The sequence below is a fragment of the Blastomyces gilchristii genome (assembly GCF_000003855.2).
Source record: "Blastomyces gilchristii SLH14081 genomic scaffold supercont1.22, whole genome shotgun sequence".
NCBI lineage: Eukaryota > Fungi > Ascomycota > Eurotiomycetes > Onygenales > Ajellomycetaceae > Blastomyces > Blastomyces gilchristii.
In genome coordinates this window covers 270,556-286,522 of record NW_003101660.1, presented here as the reverse complement: position 1 = coordinate 286,522, position 15,967 = coordinate 270,556, and the positions used below count along the sequence as shown (strand labels likewise).

The window sequence follows — 15,967 nt, the reverse complement described above, 5'->3', positions numbered from 1 at the left end:
TGCAACAGTTTGCCAAAGACCTGGAGGTAAAGGCTGTTGTAGTGGAAAATTTTACAGCAGCAGGGATGGAGAGTTGTTCGGCCCCATTATGTATGAGCAGCTAGCTCAAAGCCGTCAGCTTCCGAAAATGATAATAGCCCAAACAAAGAAAATATCTAACTAATGGAAAGGTGCGACCAGCTCCTGGAAACAGCCGCCGCCCATTCAGCGAGTGTCCTAGGTAAAGTTCGTTGAGCTTTGTTATATTGATATTGTTGAACCGGTTTAGCGCCGGCCTCAAGAAGCACTTACGTAATAATGACGTATTTTAACTGGATACTACTCCGCAAGCATCCAGTTATTTAAAAAGAGTTAATATGAGTTAATATATCATGAAACTATTATTTTCACTCGGTAATATGAATTTTAAATAATATATATCTAGCTGTTATTTATCTCGCAACTGTTCAGTCAGTAATCTAGATTAAAAAAGAAAACTGTGTTTTTTATCATTTCTGTAACATCGCCTTTCTCGAAAGTCTGCTAATACAAGAAAATGATGAGGCCAGAATAAACAACAGACTGATAAAGATATCCTCTGGGAAGTATAATTAACATTGTTTTGTTTTACTAATAAATAAAAGCTAAGTTTTCAATTTCTATCCCTACTGAGGCGGGTAATACGTTGTCTCGTACGGCTTCCCCCGCGCCTCATGCTGCTGTCTAGCCTAATTCATTCCTACCCTCATTTCATCTGTCAGTGGCACAATGCAAGGCGGTCGGTTGAGAATGATAGGAGGACTGATGCGTGAGAACTCATCACGGAATATGTGGCGATCTTGGAGGTCATTGCGGTGGACAGTGAGGGTGTCAACGTTTTGGGTAGCGGAAAATGGGAGGGGTTGATGGAAAGTTAGTTGGGATGGAGATAATTGAAAGACAGAGTTTCCCGTTTGCTGGGAGGGGTGAACAAAGGCAGCTAGAAGCACGCTGTCAGACTTGTCCTTCTCGTGCTCAAACAAGACTACTCCACCAAAAACCTGCGTCTCAGCCCAAGTAGCCAACTATATCAGAAAGGCCATATGGATAGTCCATGGCACAGCGATAGAGTTGATGATACAGATCAATGATGTAGTGTGGGTGTGGCCTGGAACGTAGGTCTGTCGAGTAGACATTGATCTCGGGATGGGCAGCGGTGTACAATTCTGCTGTGAGGGCGTGGGTGGTATGAGCGGCTATCTCTAGAAGATGGAGGCTGAAGTTGTTGAACGAGGGTACTGTGTTTTGATATGCCTGCACGGCCTAATTGAATATTAAGGGGTCCAGTATCTATCAATAAAACAATGTTGTCTGTGGACTGAGATCACCTTTAAGGTAATCATCAACTCAGCAATAGATGTGAACTCCGTGCAAAACTTTCTAAACACAACAACTGCATTTTCAGATGGGAGGTCTCGATTCAAGACAGCAGGCAATATGGGTGTTCTTCCTGTGTTGCGTTAAGAACGAGTCCTGACTCCTCAAGTGACATTTATTTAGCTCAAGGATTGAGTGGACAAGGGCATCAAGAGGTGCAAGATGCTGTGGGTCCAGGTTTGCCAGAGCTGCGGTCTGCGGCAGAGGCATGCGGGAAGCTGGAACTCCTTGAAAATTCATTATCGGGATGATGATGATATTTATACAATAATAAATAACGAGTTTCTGAGTTTGGCAGGATAAATAACCCTGTAGGTAAATATTGATTGGTTTGCACCGCGAATTCCTGGGGAGATTCATAGATACTTAATTATTGGCGGCAATTGCGGTTCCCGGAGCTGTTTTTAGCTAGGTTTATATAAATCTTGGGGTAGATTGTCGTTTAAGTTGAGAATGTCATCCAAGTATTTATTCGGACGGTCGACTCAAGGTTTGTCATCCGCTGCCAATTAACTATTTATCTAGCCACTCAAACCGGAATACCTATCACCACAGACATCCAGCCGCTTTGCGCTTCAATCTCTGTCACCATCAATCTCCCCTGCGAGAAGGATAGCTAGTTGATTGCGATCTGACAACCATCGCTCTCTGCAGATAACTCAGATATCCTCGTGCTGTTGACGCGATGGCAGAGCCAACGGAAAAAGAGAAAATGCTCCGTGGAGAGCTTTATCACGCCTTCACGCCGGAGCTTATATCCGCGCGTGCAAAGTGCAAATGGGCGTGTAAGAGATTCAATGATTCCGAAGAAGTGACTCGGAGGCGGCAAGTTGAGCTTTGGAGAGAGTGAGTGAATCCACATGGGTACATATAAGTACATCATGTGGTAGTTATTTATACCCGGATATCCCCGCGTTTCAGCCCCTCCATATGTCCACACTCGCGTTTCCCCTCCACCCCGCCTGCACCAGAATGACGGAGAAGGGGGGGAGAGGAGGATGATAATCCGATTCTAGTCTTATCTTGTAACAAATCTCCATATCACAAAACAATTAACTCTTATCTCTCTCCCTTCGTTTCTCTCACTAGCATCATCGACGACCACACCCCGCTTCCACCCCCAGCCGCTGACCCGGCCGCCGACGAGGCCCTCTTCGAAAACGAGCCCTGGATCGAAGCCCCAATCCGCGTAGACTACGGCTTCAACGTAAAAGTTGGCGCAGGCGTCTTCATAAACTTCAACTGTGTCATTCTCGACACCTGCCTCGTCACCATCGGAGCGAGAGCGCTGCTTGGACCCAATGTCAGTATATACAGTGGAACGCACCCGTTAGATCCCGCATTAAGGAATGGGACCAAGGGACCCGAACTGGGCAAGGAGGTGCATATAGGCGAGGATTGTTGGATTGGTGGGAATGTTGATATTTTGCCTGGGGTTACCATTGGGAAGGGGGCGACAATTGGGGCGGGGAGTGTTGTTACCAAGGTGTGTATGACTACTTTTTTTTAGTTTCTATTTTTCTTTCTTTTTCCGTTGATTGTTAGTTACGAGTTTTGGGAATTACATATATAAGTGGATCAATGTCTCTGACATTGCTGTTTTCTAAGGATGTACCGGCCTTCCATGTTGCTGCGGGGAATCCAGCACGGATAATCCGGCGGATCGAGACGTCAATGGCAACCTCCCCTCCAGATGCGCAGAGCTGATATCGCTTGGGGTTTGATAGGGAACTCCATCACACATAGCATGGACCATGACGCTTTCATAGAGGAATATTTGCTACCTAGATTTGCCTGATACAGAGAAGACGGAATGAGGAACATAGAATGAACAATAAGAATTCCCGGCGCATTCCTAATAGCTGCTTGAAATGATGTCATGAGCACTGGATATCGAAGGTAATTAAGTAAAAACGAAAAGGCTTTACTTTATGACATCTATCTATCAACCCTCAAATTTTCCTCAAATTTTTTTCGAGTTAGAAAACCAATATTTCTATAATATTAAGTTTGAAACTTATTTTCTCTAAGTGCATATATATACTCTACTCTGATATCGTCATTATCTAAGTTGAATTGTTGAAGATACTAATGTTTTCCATACGTATCTTTCATGTAGTGGGCTCATACAAAAGACAAGTTTCATATATGTTCATCTTTGCAGTCAGGTGCACTCTCACTCATGGGAGTGAGGGCGCGTGGCACCAGCTACTAATTTAACCTGGGCCTGAAAGTAAAGGCTTGGGGAAAAAAAAAAAAAAAAAAAGGGGGGGGGACTCGGACAGGTTGTCAAAACTCATATCATCATCATCCATCATTCATCAAAATAACTACCCATCCATTGAACGATCCGATAGTAATAATAATAATAATAAAGAGGAACAAGCTCCTACAGTCGCCCCGACTTCAGCTCACGCAAAAACATTCATTTATAGAAAATGGGTTGTTTCCTCTACAGAGCACCTTTGCCGGATTTCTGACGCCAACGCGGGATGTTGAAAATAATAATGAGAATAACTAAACAAGCATAAAAATATGAGCAAAGAACCGGCTAGAGCCCTGGAATCCAAATGGATATGGCGCCGGGTGTTTTCCAGTTAGGCTCTGCTGATCCCGAAAGCTTCGCCTTCCATGATTCCATCCAGGCTTCTAGCGCCTGAGTTAACAACCAGCTTCCCAAATTTCCTTTTGTTTTCCTTCCTCGCTTTGGCTAATAATATCCCGAATGTCAGAATAAATGATGGATGCTACCAAAGAAAAGAAAAAAGAAAAGGCCCTGGTTATATAAGTCCATTTAATCCCTTTCTAAGTTCCCTTTTTATTTTGTTGTTGGTGTTATTATTCGATGTCGTAACCCATTTTGAACCCGCCGAACAAAGCCTGCTCTCTTTTCTTTTCTTTTCCCGGGAGAAATCCTGTGTGAGGAACCTGGTTTGGCGGGACAAAGAGAGGTGAGTGATGAATGAAAATGTGGTAAAAGCGGGCGGGGACGGTGGGCATGTTTTCTTTTTCTTTTTCTTTTTTCTTTAACTCATTCCCTTTAGGTGCTATTCCCTGAATATCTTATCTGACTTGCTATAAGAGAAGGTAATTGAAACGGTCCTAGAAACGAAGTTTGCTCCGACAATGCTTCCAGCATTATTAGCAGCTGAACTGATTGTATGTAGTAACTCCGTAGTACTCCGTAGTACATGTAGTTATAGCTTAGGCATAGGTTCAATCTGCAAGCCGTAGCTCCAATCTTAGCTAGTTACTGAAGATTTGGCGGGGATGACTCATTATTGATGCTCTGGAGTCTGAAGTGCTTAGCCCCCACAGACTACACTGTACAGTACCGTAGCAGCACCAAGCGCAAAACTTTTAAACACAGTATCTGTTTCATCAGAAGAGCTGAAATCCGAATGATGTTGTGAATACTATAACTATGCAGGACGGGCGTTGAAGGTTGAATTTGAGATCGTCAAAAAGTTGCCGCTCAATCAGGCAACATCACATGACCTGAACGTAGTCAGCCACCGCGGAATGGAGGAATTGCCCACGCGAGGAGCCACTGTGGGGAAGCAGAAGATGGATTGGCAGGGGAAAAAAGCGCGGGATGAGGACGAACTGGCGGAATGGAATACTACGTGGTGGATGGTTTTGTTGAAAATTAATTCGGGCATTCTTTGAGCCCAGATTTTGGCGTCCAGGCAGACATGACATGGCGCGGAGGGCGAACTAGGTTTGGAATATCAGTTTCCATACATATGCTGAATGTCCAGAGTAAAAGCCCTTTCTCATGACTGATTGGAGTGAAGAAAGCTGCCAAGTATTGTTAAATTATAAATTAGAAAAAAGGATAATTTGATAGTCATTCGTGTGTTGCTACTACAATAATAAGAAAAGTAATGTGTAGTTTGTAGTTCTGCTCTCTGTGGAGTGAGCGCGTCCAGCAGCAGCACATCGTCATTCCTGTGATTTAGTTAAACTACAGCTAAATAATTATTTTCAACGACAACCACCAACCATCACCACCACCACAACAATAACAACAACAACAACTAACCGATACACCCGCGGCGATAATAATCTCCTGTCCCTCAGCACAGCAGCCAACCACTCGTCTACTTCCCGTCCAGCCAACCACGGCGACAGATATCCTCTATCCGCCTCTCCTTTGACCTTCCCTTCACTTTCCCTGTCTTCCTTGTGGCCCTCCCGACGCCCAATCGCCAGGCCCTGGCCTCAGATCTTACCCCTCCTTGTCGAATCACATAGGTCGCCATTTTTTGGCAGGTGTTTTCGCGCTTGTTAATTCTGCTAGATGAAGCTGCTGCTGCTGCTGCTGCAGACCGCCGTCGCTTGCTCCCTAGCCTAGAACTCCCCCCTCCCACCACTCCCTGGTCCTCAGCCTCTAACGCACTCTCTGCCTGGAGCTTGACTCATTCTTGCTCAACCTATTTTGCCCACCCGATTATTTCACAGACCGTCACTATCGTTTCATTCGAGTTTGGCGGGAAAAATGTCATGGCAGCTTCCCCGCTAGATAGCTCTAGCACCCCACAACCTGCTGCCGTAGCTGTTGATCCTCAAGGCTCCCCAGATGATCCCATGGAAGGTACATATCCCCAGTCTACACGGAAACGTCCTCGTCTTGACAGTGGGAATCATTCAAACGAGTCTATGACCATGTCCGTCCCCTCCCCAAGCTCAACCAGCGGTCATTGCGGCGACGACCAGGTTGTCAGCGGCAACAGCCTTGTCTCTCCCACGACTACGCCGGTGCCAGAACCAGAAACCCCCAACCCACAACGTTCCTCCAGTAGAGTAACGATCAATATGAAATCTCCCACTCTCCACGATAATTCTGCCTCTCATACCGCCGAAGAAGCTCCAGCATTATCCGACCAACAACAAGAAGAGCAACATGAACAACACCACATATCTGTAGATATTACATCCCATAACAAACCCGAAACATCTATGGCTTCGTCACCGTCGCACAGTCCCGAGATTGAGGTTGCTGAGGTGGAAGATATGGATCAGGATCCCAGCACATCCAACTGGAGGTCATTAGAAGATGCTCTCAGAGCTCCAGAAGAACCTGAACTTGTGCACATTCATGACGAGGTTTCCCTGGCAGAATCCTTCCCACGACTCAGGCAGGACTGTGACATACGGCAGGCAGTAGAAGAGACTGCGAGTTTTCTCGAGAGAGGTAATATATTTTCTTTTCTTTGCTGTTTCTTTTATTCTTTCTTTTTTCCCTCCCTCTGCCAGTTTCTATATTTATTTGCTTTTTTATATTTATATTATATTTATATTTATTTTTATTTTTCGATGCACCATACATTTACTAATGACCAATGTCTCCATATACAGGTCACCCTCATGATATCGCAATCTTTATGTCGGTTAAAAACTGGCTTGAGCTCTGTGTGAATAACCTGAGTAGTATCACATACGACACGGTTGCTGAAGATCGGGATGTATGGGAGGAGGTTCCAATGCTTATTGAAAGTCTTTTACGGCGGCAGTGAGTAAATACACTAGAGGTCAATTTCAATATTTCACGCAACTGCTAATGAAAATGGCAGGATTGATTTCCAACCCGACGAAGGAGAAGGCCCTTGGAAATTTTTTGAGGATTTCTCCGTGGCATTTGGGCGCCTTGCCATTCATATGACTCGGATCGATGCTCTAACACTAGAACATTATCCAAACGACACAGATTCTGCGCCAGATCTACTGTCAAAAGTTTATTTACCCGCGTTGGGATGGATATTACAGGTCCACACAATTCCATTTTACAAGATGATGGAACGAACTTTTGGCCCCGAAGTTATTAACTTTGTGGCCCGTGTCAACGACCAACTTACTGCCGCTCCAGTCAATCTCGTAAAACGTCTGTCAGAGTTCGCGCATTTGCTTCTCAAGGCTCTCCAACCATGGCCACAATTCGCAGGCACCTTCATATGTCTACTGACCATTGCCCATAACGTTGTCGATTCTGGAATGGAGCGGAAGAGGTACCGCGCAGACGATGAACTAATCGCATCAGCAGAACTTGTTGATGCCATTAAATCCGTATATACCTTCATTCGCTCCATAGATACCGAGTATCAGTCTTCCATTTCGAAGAAATCTTCTTGGGTTACCAATGACAGCAGCGAGTCTGTTCTCCGTTTCGTCGGCTACACGTACCATAACACTGCCCTGTTGAATAGTCAGCTGGCAACGCAAATGACGCGTGATCTTGGCGTGGATGTTCCCGAGAATGCCAAACAGGAGGAATATCCCGCCATCATCCACCTAGGTTGGAAGTTCCAAGTCTTGAAGAGGCACATCACAGAAGGTCGAATGGAACTCCGCGTCTTTGGTATGGAAACTATGCAGGCTGATCTTGTCGGTGTCTGGCGCCAACATATCCAAGGAAACCCCGCTGGCATTAACTACCCAATTATCCAGTATCTTGTGAAATTCCTGAGGGACAGTAAGATCGTGGAGTACATCGTCGGTGTGGATTCACATCCACAGTTGATAAGCCGGAGTGGAAACGTTGTTGGGTTCCTTGTTGTAACATCCACTTACACAAATAACGATACTGATATTATTTGGAACACTGTGACTGAAAGCGAAGACCCGAGAACCGTGGCGGAGGTTCTGGGGATGCTAACTCGGACATTTATCATGCATCAATCTGGGTCGAATGCTTTGAATTATCTTTGCACCAAGCTCATAGAATTGCCTTTGAACCGCTTCGACGCACGGATGCTCGAATATAGCGACTGCCTTTTAAATGCCGTGAGGGATAAACATACGGAGAGAATGCGCCAGCAGCCTTATGACCATGTGCATGTAGATGTGGTCCCCTATCGTCTGTGTGTTCGCCTGATTCGTGACGCCACGTCCATCAGCGAGTTTTCCGTCGAGCAAAAAACGAATTTGCAAAAGTTTGCTAGCAAGCAGCTTTCACATCTACTGACACTTGGGCTAGATGACAACGATAAAATGGAAATGTACAAGAAGTGCATCGATGATATATCTGAAATGAACGACTTTGTGGTTGGTAGTATACAAGCCCTGAACGCTCTGATACCTCCTTATGATAGCCTAGACATTCGACGGCTGGCACTGGATTTTGATTTCACTCGGTTAATAATCACGGAACTTGCTCATACTTTTGATACTGTCTCCACCGATTTCTCAGATCCCACTGTTAGAAACTCTCTTCGACCCCGGATTCAGATGCTTCTTCGAATTATCGAAAAAGTGCCGGAAACTATTACTCCAGAACTAAGCGAAGTTCTCTGGAACCGCGTATTTATGTCAAAGAAAATTGGTGAATGTGGTCGAAGCTTGGCTTGGGAAGTACTCCCCAGAGCTACAGTTCGAGCTGGAAAGCGAAATCCGTTTCTCGAATCTTACCTCAACAACTATCTCCTTCGAATCTCCCCAGAAGACTATACCCTTGATATTCTAGCATTTGCGGAGCAGGCAGTGAGTTACGAAATTCGCTTCGATCCGCCCCCGGAAGTGGACGAAAATGAGATTATTGCCATTCCCGGAATGGATCGATTATGGCATTTTATCCTCACGGCGCCCCCCGGAACGATCGAAATGAAAGCCATCAACTTCGCGATAGATGTTTACCTTGATCATATATTGATTCGCAGAGCCCCACGCTCCGCAGCAGAGGCTACCCATGTCGCATTGGTGGATCGCTGCGTTAGGCAACTCACAGCAGCTGCCGCGAAGTGCAAAGCTTTCACTGACGGCTCCGCAAGCGGCGAGGATGAGCCTATGGTCATTGTTCCGTCTGATGGTGAAGTGCGAGCGGAAGAACTACGGTTTACTCGCTCGCTTCTTTTCCTGCGCCAACTACTTCAGGGACTGCGAACGCGGCCGCAATACACTCCGCCCCAAGTTAGCCCGCAAGAATCAATGCTCAGGGACGATGAGATAAATGGAGAAGTTCTCGAACTTTCATACCAAGCTTTCAATGGGAATTCTCAGACCAAGATTCGTACTTTAAAGATAGGAGATCTTTCCACTGCGTCAGATTTGGCTGAGAAGTTAACTAGGCTCACCGGCTTTACGAGTTTCTCTAGTTTTAGCTGTGGACAGAGGCTGGACCTTGCTGCCAATGCTGATAAGACTTTGCGAGATTTGAAACTCGTAGGCCCAGGGCTCCTTATTATCCGAAAGAATCCTGACGCTTTCGAGGCGTCGGTGGGGGGACGGCGTCAGTCGTTGACTTTGGTTGACTCCGAGGTTTTGAAGCATTTCGATGATCTGTATGACTTGTTGAGTCTGGAGGAGAAGTTAGCTAAAGAGGTATGTTTTCTCTTCGTCATTCTCTCCCGTTCTCACTTTTGGATCGCCCAGGGTAAATTCGTAAATACTAACAATTAGTGTGGTTAGATATTTGACTTCTTAGCTGTCTTCCCGCCCCAGCAGCGCGTTCGAGATTTCGTCAGATCCAAAGAAACCTCCGAGCCGGAGATGTTCCCTTTGGAGAAGCCCTACAAACTTCTATACTCTATAAAGGCTCTCACAACATGCGTAGGCGAACAAATTTTAGATGTATGTTAGCAAGCGATTGACAATACTCATTGTATGTCGGGAAGCGAGTAACTGACAAATATTGTGGTTAGAATAACGCCGATCAAGAGTTTATATCCCACAGCATTCAGAATCTGGTTGTGTTCATAACACGCCCCCAGATGGCTGAGGGTTTAGAAGATAGCACACTAAAATTAATATTCGCACGCAATTTTGTGGAATGTCTGTTGTTTGCATTGATGGGTAAGTTAACAAAAGAAATATGCTAATAACCCCCCCCTATGATAAGCAGCCATCATATTAATGTCCAAAAATAATTTAGCAAAATCGACGCCAGAAGACTCTGAACAGTTATTCCCCAACCCGTTAGAACTAGCCACTCGACTTTTATCCTTTATCTCCCTCGGCCAAAATCTTACTTCCAAGCACCTCTCGGAACTCTCCATACAGAAACTAATATCTAATTCCTTCGCTGTCATCATCGAAGCCTCGATGCATGATAGTCGCGTTTGGGACGCCGTTGAGCAAAGTACCCAAATCAAGGATCTCATCTTCACCTTGCTTCTAGCGGAATCTAGGCAAAATATACGCAAGAGTATTGCGGAAATTATATTTTCCACCTGTGGTACCTCCCCATCTCAGAAACGGGTTTGGAAGTCCGACAGCCAGACGAAGGCAGGCGTTGACACTGGTGGCAAGCCCCCTTCCGCCACGACAATTCATATTGTTGCAACATTATGGAAACATATTTCTGCCCGCTTCCCGGATACTCTCAAATATGGACAGTCCTCCCAGGAGTTTTTCGAAGTTGCGCTTATCCTTTTTCAGACCGTTGCCATCTTGTCTCCTGAAGACTTAATTTTTAGAGAGTATCTTAGGCAATGGGGAGATCTACTTCTTAGTCATCACACGAATGAGGTTCGTTTTTAGTATTCCTATTTCCTATTTTGTATTTGTATCGTTTTGAATCCGTTCAGTTACTAAACCTTCTCAATTCTATTTCTTTAGTTTGTTGGTCGAGAGCCTGTTGACTACATTGTTCTGGGATTTACTCATCTCTTGAAAATGTGCCTCGAGCTCTCTCATTCCATAACCGGCACCATGGACACAAGGTAAAGAATACCCACCCGCAGCCGCATATGAACCGCACATAAATCATTTATTTAGTCCGGCGGATTCTAACTAAAAATAGTAATCTCATGGAAAAGCTATTCTACACCTTTCTATTTCCCGAGCTCTCCGATCCCACTGAGACTGAGGCCATTCAACCGAGCATTCCTGTCATGCATAATCCCACCAGGCAAGAGATATATAATATTCTCTTGCGTCTGTGCGAAGATCAAACAAACTATGAGAAAATGCTAACATTACTTGATGATGTCATTCCATATGGTATGACGTTCGCCCATTGTATTACTTCTAGTTGGATAATTTTTATTTGGTGGTTATCTTGCTTACCCTTTTTCAGATTATACCCATGAACCAAATTGGATTTTCGACCGATACAAAACCATCCGTTCTCCCGAAGGCTATGCGGGTTTGAAAAACCTGTCGAATACTTGCTACCTGAATTCTCTCTTTACTCAGTTATTCATGAACATTGATTTCCGAAAGTTCATGATTGAAGTACATGTTTCTGACGTGGATTCCACTCAGAATCTACTTGCAGAGACGAAAAAGGTATTCGCTTACATGCAAAATACCTGGCAGAAAAGCGTTGATACCCAGGAAGCCGTGGATACTATCCGAACATACGACAATGAGCCTATCGACATCAATGTTCAGATGGATGTAGATGAGTTCTACAATCTACTATTCGATCGATGGGAAAGCCAGATTCGGTCAGCGGAAGACAAGAAACTCTTCAGATCTTTCTATGGCGGCCAGCTTGTGCAGCAGATCAAGTCGAAAGAGTGTCCTCATATCTCGGAGCGACTTGAGCCGTTCTCTGCGATACAATGCGATATTAAAGGGAAGGCTGGGCTGGAGGATAGTTTGCGTGCATATGTAGAAGGGGAGGTGATGCAAGGGGGTAAGTTGAATGAAGTTGATTGTGAAGATCTTGTTTCGGCTTTACTAAAATAGTTTGCAGATAATAAATACTCCTGCACATCGTGTGGACGTCATGTTGATGCGGTCAAGAGGTGAGCTGTTAATGTGCCATGTTTTGGTATGCAGGAAGGGCTGCGGTTGTTAATTTCCTCTTTTCTTTATGAGTAGGGCTTGCTTGAAAGATCTCCCGGATAACTTGATATTCCATCTCAAACGCTTCGATTTCGACGTCATCTCGATGATACGCAGCAAAATTAACGATGAATTCCAGTTTCCGGAACGTCTTGATATGACCCCTTACACGGTCGAGTATCTGAGTAACCCCGGCACACCAATTGCACCTGATATCTTCGAGCTGGTAGGTGTTCTTGTGCATAGTGGTACTGCCGAATCTGGCCACTATTATTCGTATATCAGAGAGCGTCCTACTCCTGCAGACCCCAGTGCCTCATGGGTGGAATTCAATGACTCCGACGTCAGCAGGTTTGATCCTTCCAAGATCCCTGATCAGTGTTTTGGTGGCCTAAATGACCCAATCCACGGTTCGAACATGCCCCCAGTTCGCTTTAACAAAGTGTGGAATGCGTACATGCTATTCTATCAACGGGTGAGTAGTATGGAGAAGGCCAAATCTGTTTATGAACCGTCCCTTGATGATACACCAGTCAGTGTCCCACTACCTACGGAGCTTGGAAACCACATCGCATTAGAGAACGAAATTTTCATACGGACCTACTGTCTGTTGGACCCGTATCATGCTTATTTTATCCGTGCGCTTCTGGAACAAGCAAGAAGGTTTGCTGCCATTGAAGAAACCGAGTTCAGTAAGATTCAAAAATCAGCCATAATCCTCGCCCTAGACAATTTAGACCAAATCATTTCAAGGTCTAAAGAATTACCTGAATTTGAAAATATCATTATTGAATTGGGGAGAAGTGTCAATGAAAGCACCGAAGGGGCTACGGCAGTCCTCGGTTGGACTATAGTTCGACCCTTAGGTATTCGAGATCTTCTTTTAAAGAGCCCCAATAACGTTGTCCGCGATGGGTTCGGTCGACTGTTGATCACCGCCCTCTCGCGGTTACAGGAGCCGCTAGGGGATGAAACAACAGAAACTGGCGAACAAGCTAGCTGTGAAAGCAATTATGCGATGATGGTTGAGAATATTGTTGACACACTTGATGGGCTGTGGGGTTGTTTACACCTATATTCGCGTGCCTGGGACGATTATTTCGAGCTGCTCCTTGGTATTGCTAATTTTGGCGCCTTGCCTGTCCATGTCATGCTTGAACATGGCTTCTTGTTAAAGTGCCTGGAAATGGTCTGGCTGGACAGAGAGGATAGCAAACGGTTGAAACGACAGTATGGGAATTATTTCCGGCTTATTGAGAAAGGTCGCAAATATTCACACTTCAAACTTGTGGAGGTCCTTTATATTTTGATGACGCATATCGACTTCACACTGATGCCCTCACCTGACAATCGATCTCGGGATTGTATTATGGGTAAATATTCGCTTACCAAGGCTGAAGCCGAACTGATTCGACCCGTTGGAAGGAATAGCGATCTCATTGTCCTGAGGAAAATCCTGGAACAGCAAGCTAATCCCCCAGTTTCACGGAAAATAGTGAGCGTCTTCTTAGCCGCTGACCCTAAATATGGCCTAACGGACAGCATCTGCAAGGTTCTCGAGGAAGGCTTACGGGCTTCTCCAGCCTACCTCTGTGTTCCTTTCCTTGAAGCTACTCTAGTTTTCTGCCAAATGTCCACGGATGGCAATCAGATAACAAACCTCATCGACTACGTGTCCAAAGGCGTAGACTCCATCAATGACAGTGGGGGTCGTGAACATCTGGCCTTCTTCCAGTCGCTGGTGAAAGTCAAAAACGAAAAGGCTGACAAGGATGAATATTGGTTCTGGAGCTCCGTGGTCGACCGGATACCGGATTGGGCGCCGACACTGCTTCAATACCCGGAGAGGGCAGTTAGGAATGGGACGCTGGATTTCCTGCGGCAACTCCTTTTCTCGAAGGAGTATGAGAATATCACCGACGATTTCCGCCAGTTTTACAAGAAAATTGGCAGGGATTTAGCGCAGACCTGCGTGGACAAGTTGCGCAGGACTTATCTTACGCCAGCGGACGCGCAGCCTCCTGAAGTTAAGGCGATGGAGACAATTGCACTTGTGATTATGCATTGTATTGAGGTCTATTTTGATGAGAGTGACAACGCAGATGCGGAGTTTATTCAGCAGGCTACAGGTATGGCAGAACCAGATCTACTTTTTATCTTTCTTTATGAATAATCCCGCTAACTTCCTTGCTAGCTGTCATCTCTGCACTAGAACAAATGGCCGTGGATATCCCGGAAGAACTGATGTCTGGTAAGCAGCCACATATCCGTTTCCTCCTTGTTTTCTTTTGCTTCTAACCACCACCCCGTTTTTCCCTTTTCAGGTTCTGACTTCGCTTCAGATGGCTGGGAAGATAATTCGATGATGGGGAGCGATTCCGATGTTGGTCTGACCGGGTCGCCGTGAACTAAAACTCTGGCGCGCATGATATGGCGTCCAACGTGCAGTTGGTGTTAAAAGGGGAGTCCTTTTTTACTTTTTGAAAGATAGTATAAATCTCGTTTTATTTTGTTATCCCTATTTCTTTTTGCTGAAGTGTTTCTTATTTTCATTTTACGGTACCAATTTTTTTTTCTCTCTTCCTGTCTTGTGTTGATGATGATTGAATGACCATTCCCTCATCCATCCCATATCCCATTCCCCCTTTTCTGCATTTATCTGGCGTTAAACTTTTCTGTTTTCTGTATTTAGAGGCAAAATGGGGCCAGTGTATTTAAATGTGGGGGGTCTTTTTTTCTTCACAAGGAAATCTTGGTCTTTCATGTCTAGGGAACCCTTGGTCCTTTTCTGTCTTTCTTTTTAGCATCATACAAGTGAATGGTTAGGAGAGTGAGGGGTATGTCCTTGTGTTTCTCCCACTTCACTTCCTCATGGAAGTTTACATTTGAAAGAATGAAAGAATGTGGTGAAATCATCTCTCTCCGTCGGTTCCTTTGACTCGGGTTTACGGACTTTGGGACTTTGTGGTTATTCTTTCTTCTTTCTTCCGAGGTTTTTTTTTTTTTTTTTTTTTTTTTTTTTTTTTTTTTTTTTCCCTCCCTCCGTTTCCTCCGTTTTCTCTTTCAGATGTATATGGTTTGAACGGATGTCTTGTTCTTTTCCATTGTATGAGCTCTATTTTGTTCTTCAACCTTCTTTTTGTTTGATATTTTGGAGCCCGTCATTGACTACGGATGATGAGATTAAGCCGACAGACAACTTACTGTACCTGTAAGAGCCGATGGAATGGATGTTTCTATAGTTATCTTGCAATCTGCAGCTCGCTCCCTCTTTTCAGTTCAGGTCCTTGGCCTCCCTCACCTTTTTTGTGTGTGTGTTTGTGTGTGTGTGTTGCGCTTCAAGGCGTTAATTATGACCATGTTTCATATGTTTGTGTTAGTTACTATTAGTTACCACAGAAAATATGTATGTAAAATTACTTCTACGGAGTCATTTATTGAAAGAAACTTTCTCTAGAGATTCCACAACTGCTCCCTCACTGAATTCTCTCCGGATGATACATATTTTGATATAGCTCCCAACATATGTATATATATATACATATATATTTCTTCTTTTTGCACCTGGCAACTTTGAGCTCTAGTTTTATCCAGTCAATTCACTAATCAGGACAACATGGAACAGATAGCAAGAGAGGTATCAAAGTCTTGCTCTGGCCATCTTTTCTGGAAAATCCCTCAGTCTAGTCATCCGCTGTTAGGAAAACTCACGCATCAACGCGGTGTTGTTTGGCTGATGCATGCTTTGCTTCGTACACTCTGGTATATGAGGAACGGTTTGCAAGTGCCGACAGTCGATACTGAGAAGTTCTATCTTGCATCATTGGGTGCCATCCACTCGAAG

At 44.8% G+C, this 15,967-nt stretch overlaps 2 protein-coding genes across 3 annotated transcripts; both read left to right on the top strand.

Annotated features, from left to right (window-relative positions):
- The first annotated feature begins 1,771 nt into the window (after window positions 1-1,771).
- Window positions 1,772-3,658, top strand: BDBG_08107 (acetyltransferase). Its single transcript, XM_002621438.2, has 3 exons — window positions 1,772-2,241; window positions 2,485-2,881; window positions 3,004-3,658. Exons 1-3 carry the CDS (start codon window positions 2,081-2,083, stop codon window positions 3,100-3,102), a joined length of 657 nt encoding a protein of 218 aa, XP_002621484.1. The 5' UTR covers window positions 1,772-2,080; the 3' UTR covers window positions 3,103-3,658.
- A 358-nt stretch (window positions 3,659-4,016) lies between these two features.
- On the top strand, window positions 4,017-15,632 carry BDBG_08106. 2 transcript variants are annotated; one of them, XM_002621437.2, is made up of 13 exons: window positions 4,017-6,592; window positions 6,757-6,910; window positions 6,972-9,711; window positions 9,799-9,960; window positions 10,032-10,182; window positions 10,262-10,857; window positions 10,948-11,051; window positions 11,132-11,331; window positions 11,408-11,971; window positions 12,032-12,083; window positions 12,160-14,252; window positions 14,318-14,374; window positions 14,466-15,116. In XM_002621437.2, exons 1-13 carry the CDS (start codon window positions 5,902-5,904, stop codon window positions 14,528-14,530), a joined length of 7,629 nt encoding a protein of 2,542 aa, XP_002621483.1. In that variant the 5' UTR covers window positions 4,017-5,901; the 3' UTR covers window positions 14,531-15,116. The 2 variants fall into 2 exon arrangements, with proteins under 2 accessions (XP_002621483.1, XP_031580561.1); XM_031723413.1 differs by having other exon boundaries at window positions 4,077-6,592; window positions 14,448-15,632.
- Window positions 15,633-15,967: the final 335 nt, after the last annotated feature.

Excerpts from the sequence above, each read along its gene's own strand:
- BDBG_08107 (XM_002621438.2), top strand. The coding sequence starts at position 2,081 with ATGGCAGAGCCAACGGAAAAAGAGAAAATGCTCCGTGGAGAGCTTTAT. Across the intron at positions 2,242-2,484 it reads CAAGTTGAGCTTTGGAGAGA|CATCATCGACGACCACACCC; the intron begins GTGAGTGAATCC and ends TTCTCTCACTAG. Across the intron at positions 2,882-3,003 it reads CGGGGAGTGTTGTTACCAAG|GATGTACCGGCCTTCCATGT; the intron begins GTGTGTATGACT and ends CTGTTTTCTAAG.
- BDBG_08106 (XM_031723413.1), top strand. The coding sequence starts at position 5,902 with ATGGCAGCTTCCCCGCTAGATAGCTCTAGCACCCCACAACCTGCTGCC. Across the intron at positions 9,712-9,798 it reads AGGAGAAGTTAGCTAAAGAG|ATATTTGACTTCTTAGCTGT; the intron begins GTATGTTTTCTC and ends TAGTGTGGTTAG. Across the intron at positions 10,183-10,261 it reads TCTGTTGTTTGCATTGATGG|CAAAATCGACGCCAGAAGAC; the intron begins GTAAGTTAACAA and ends AAAATAATTTAG.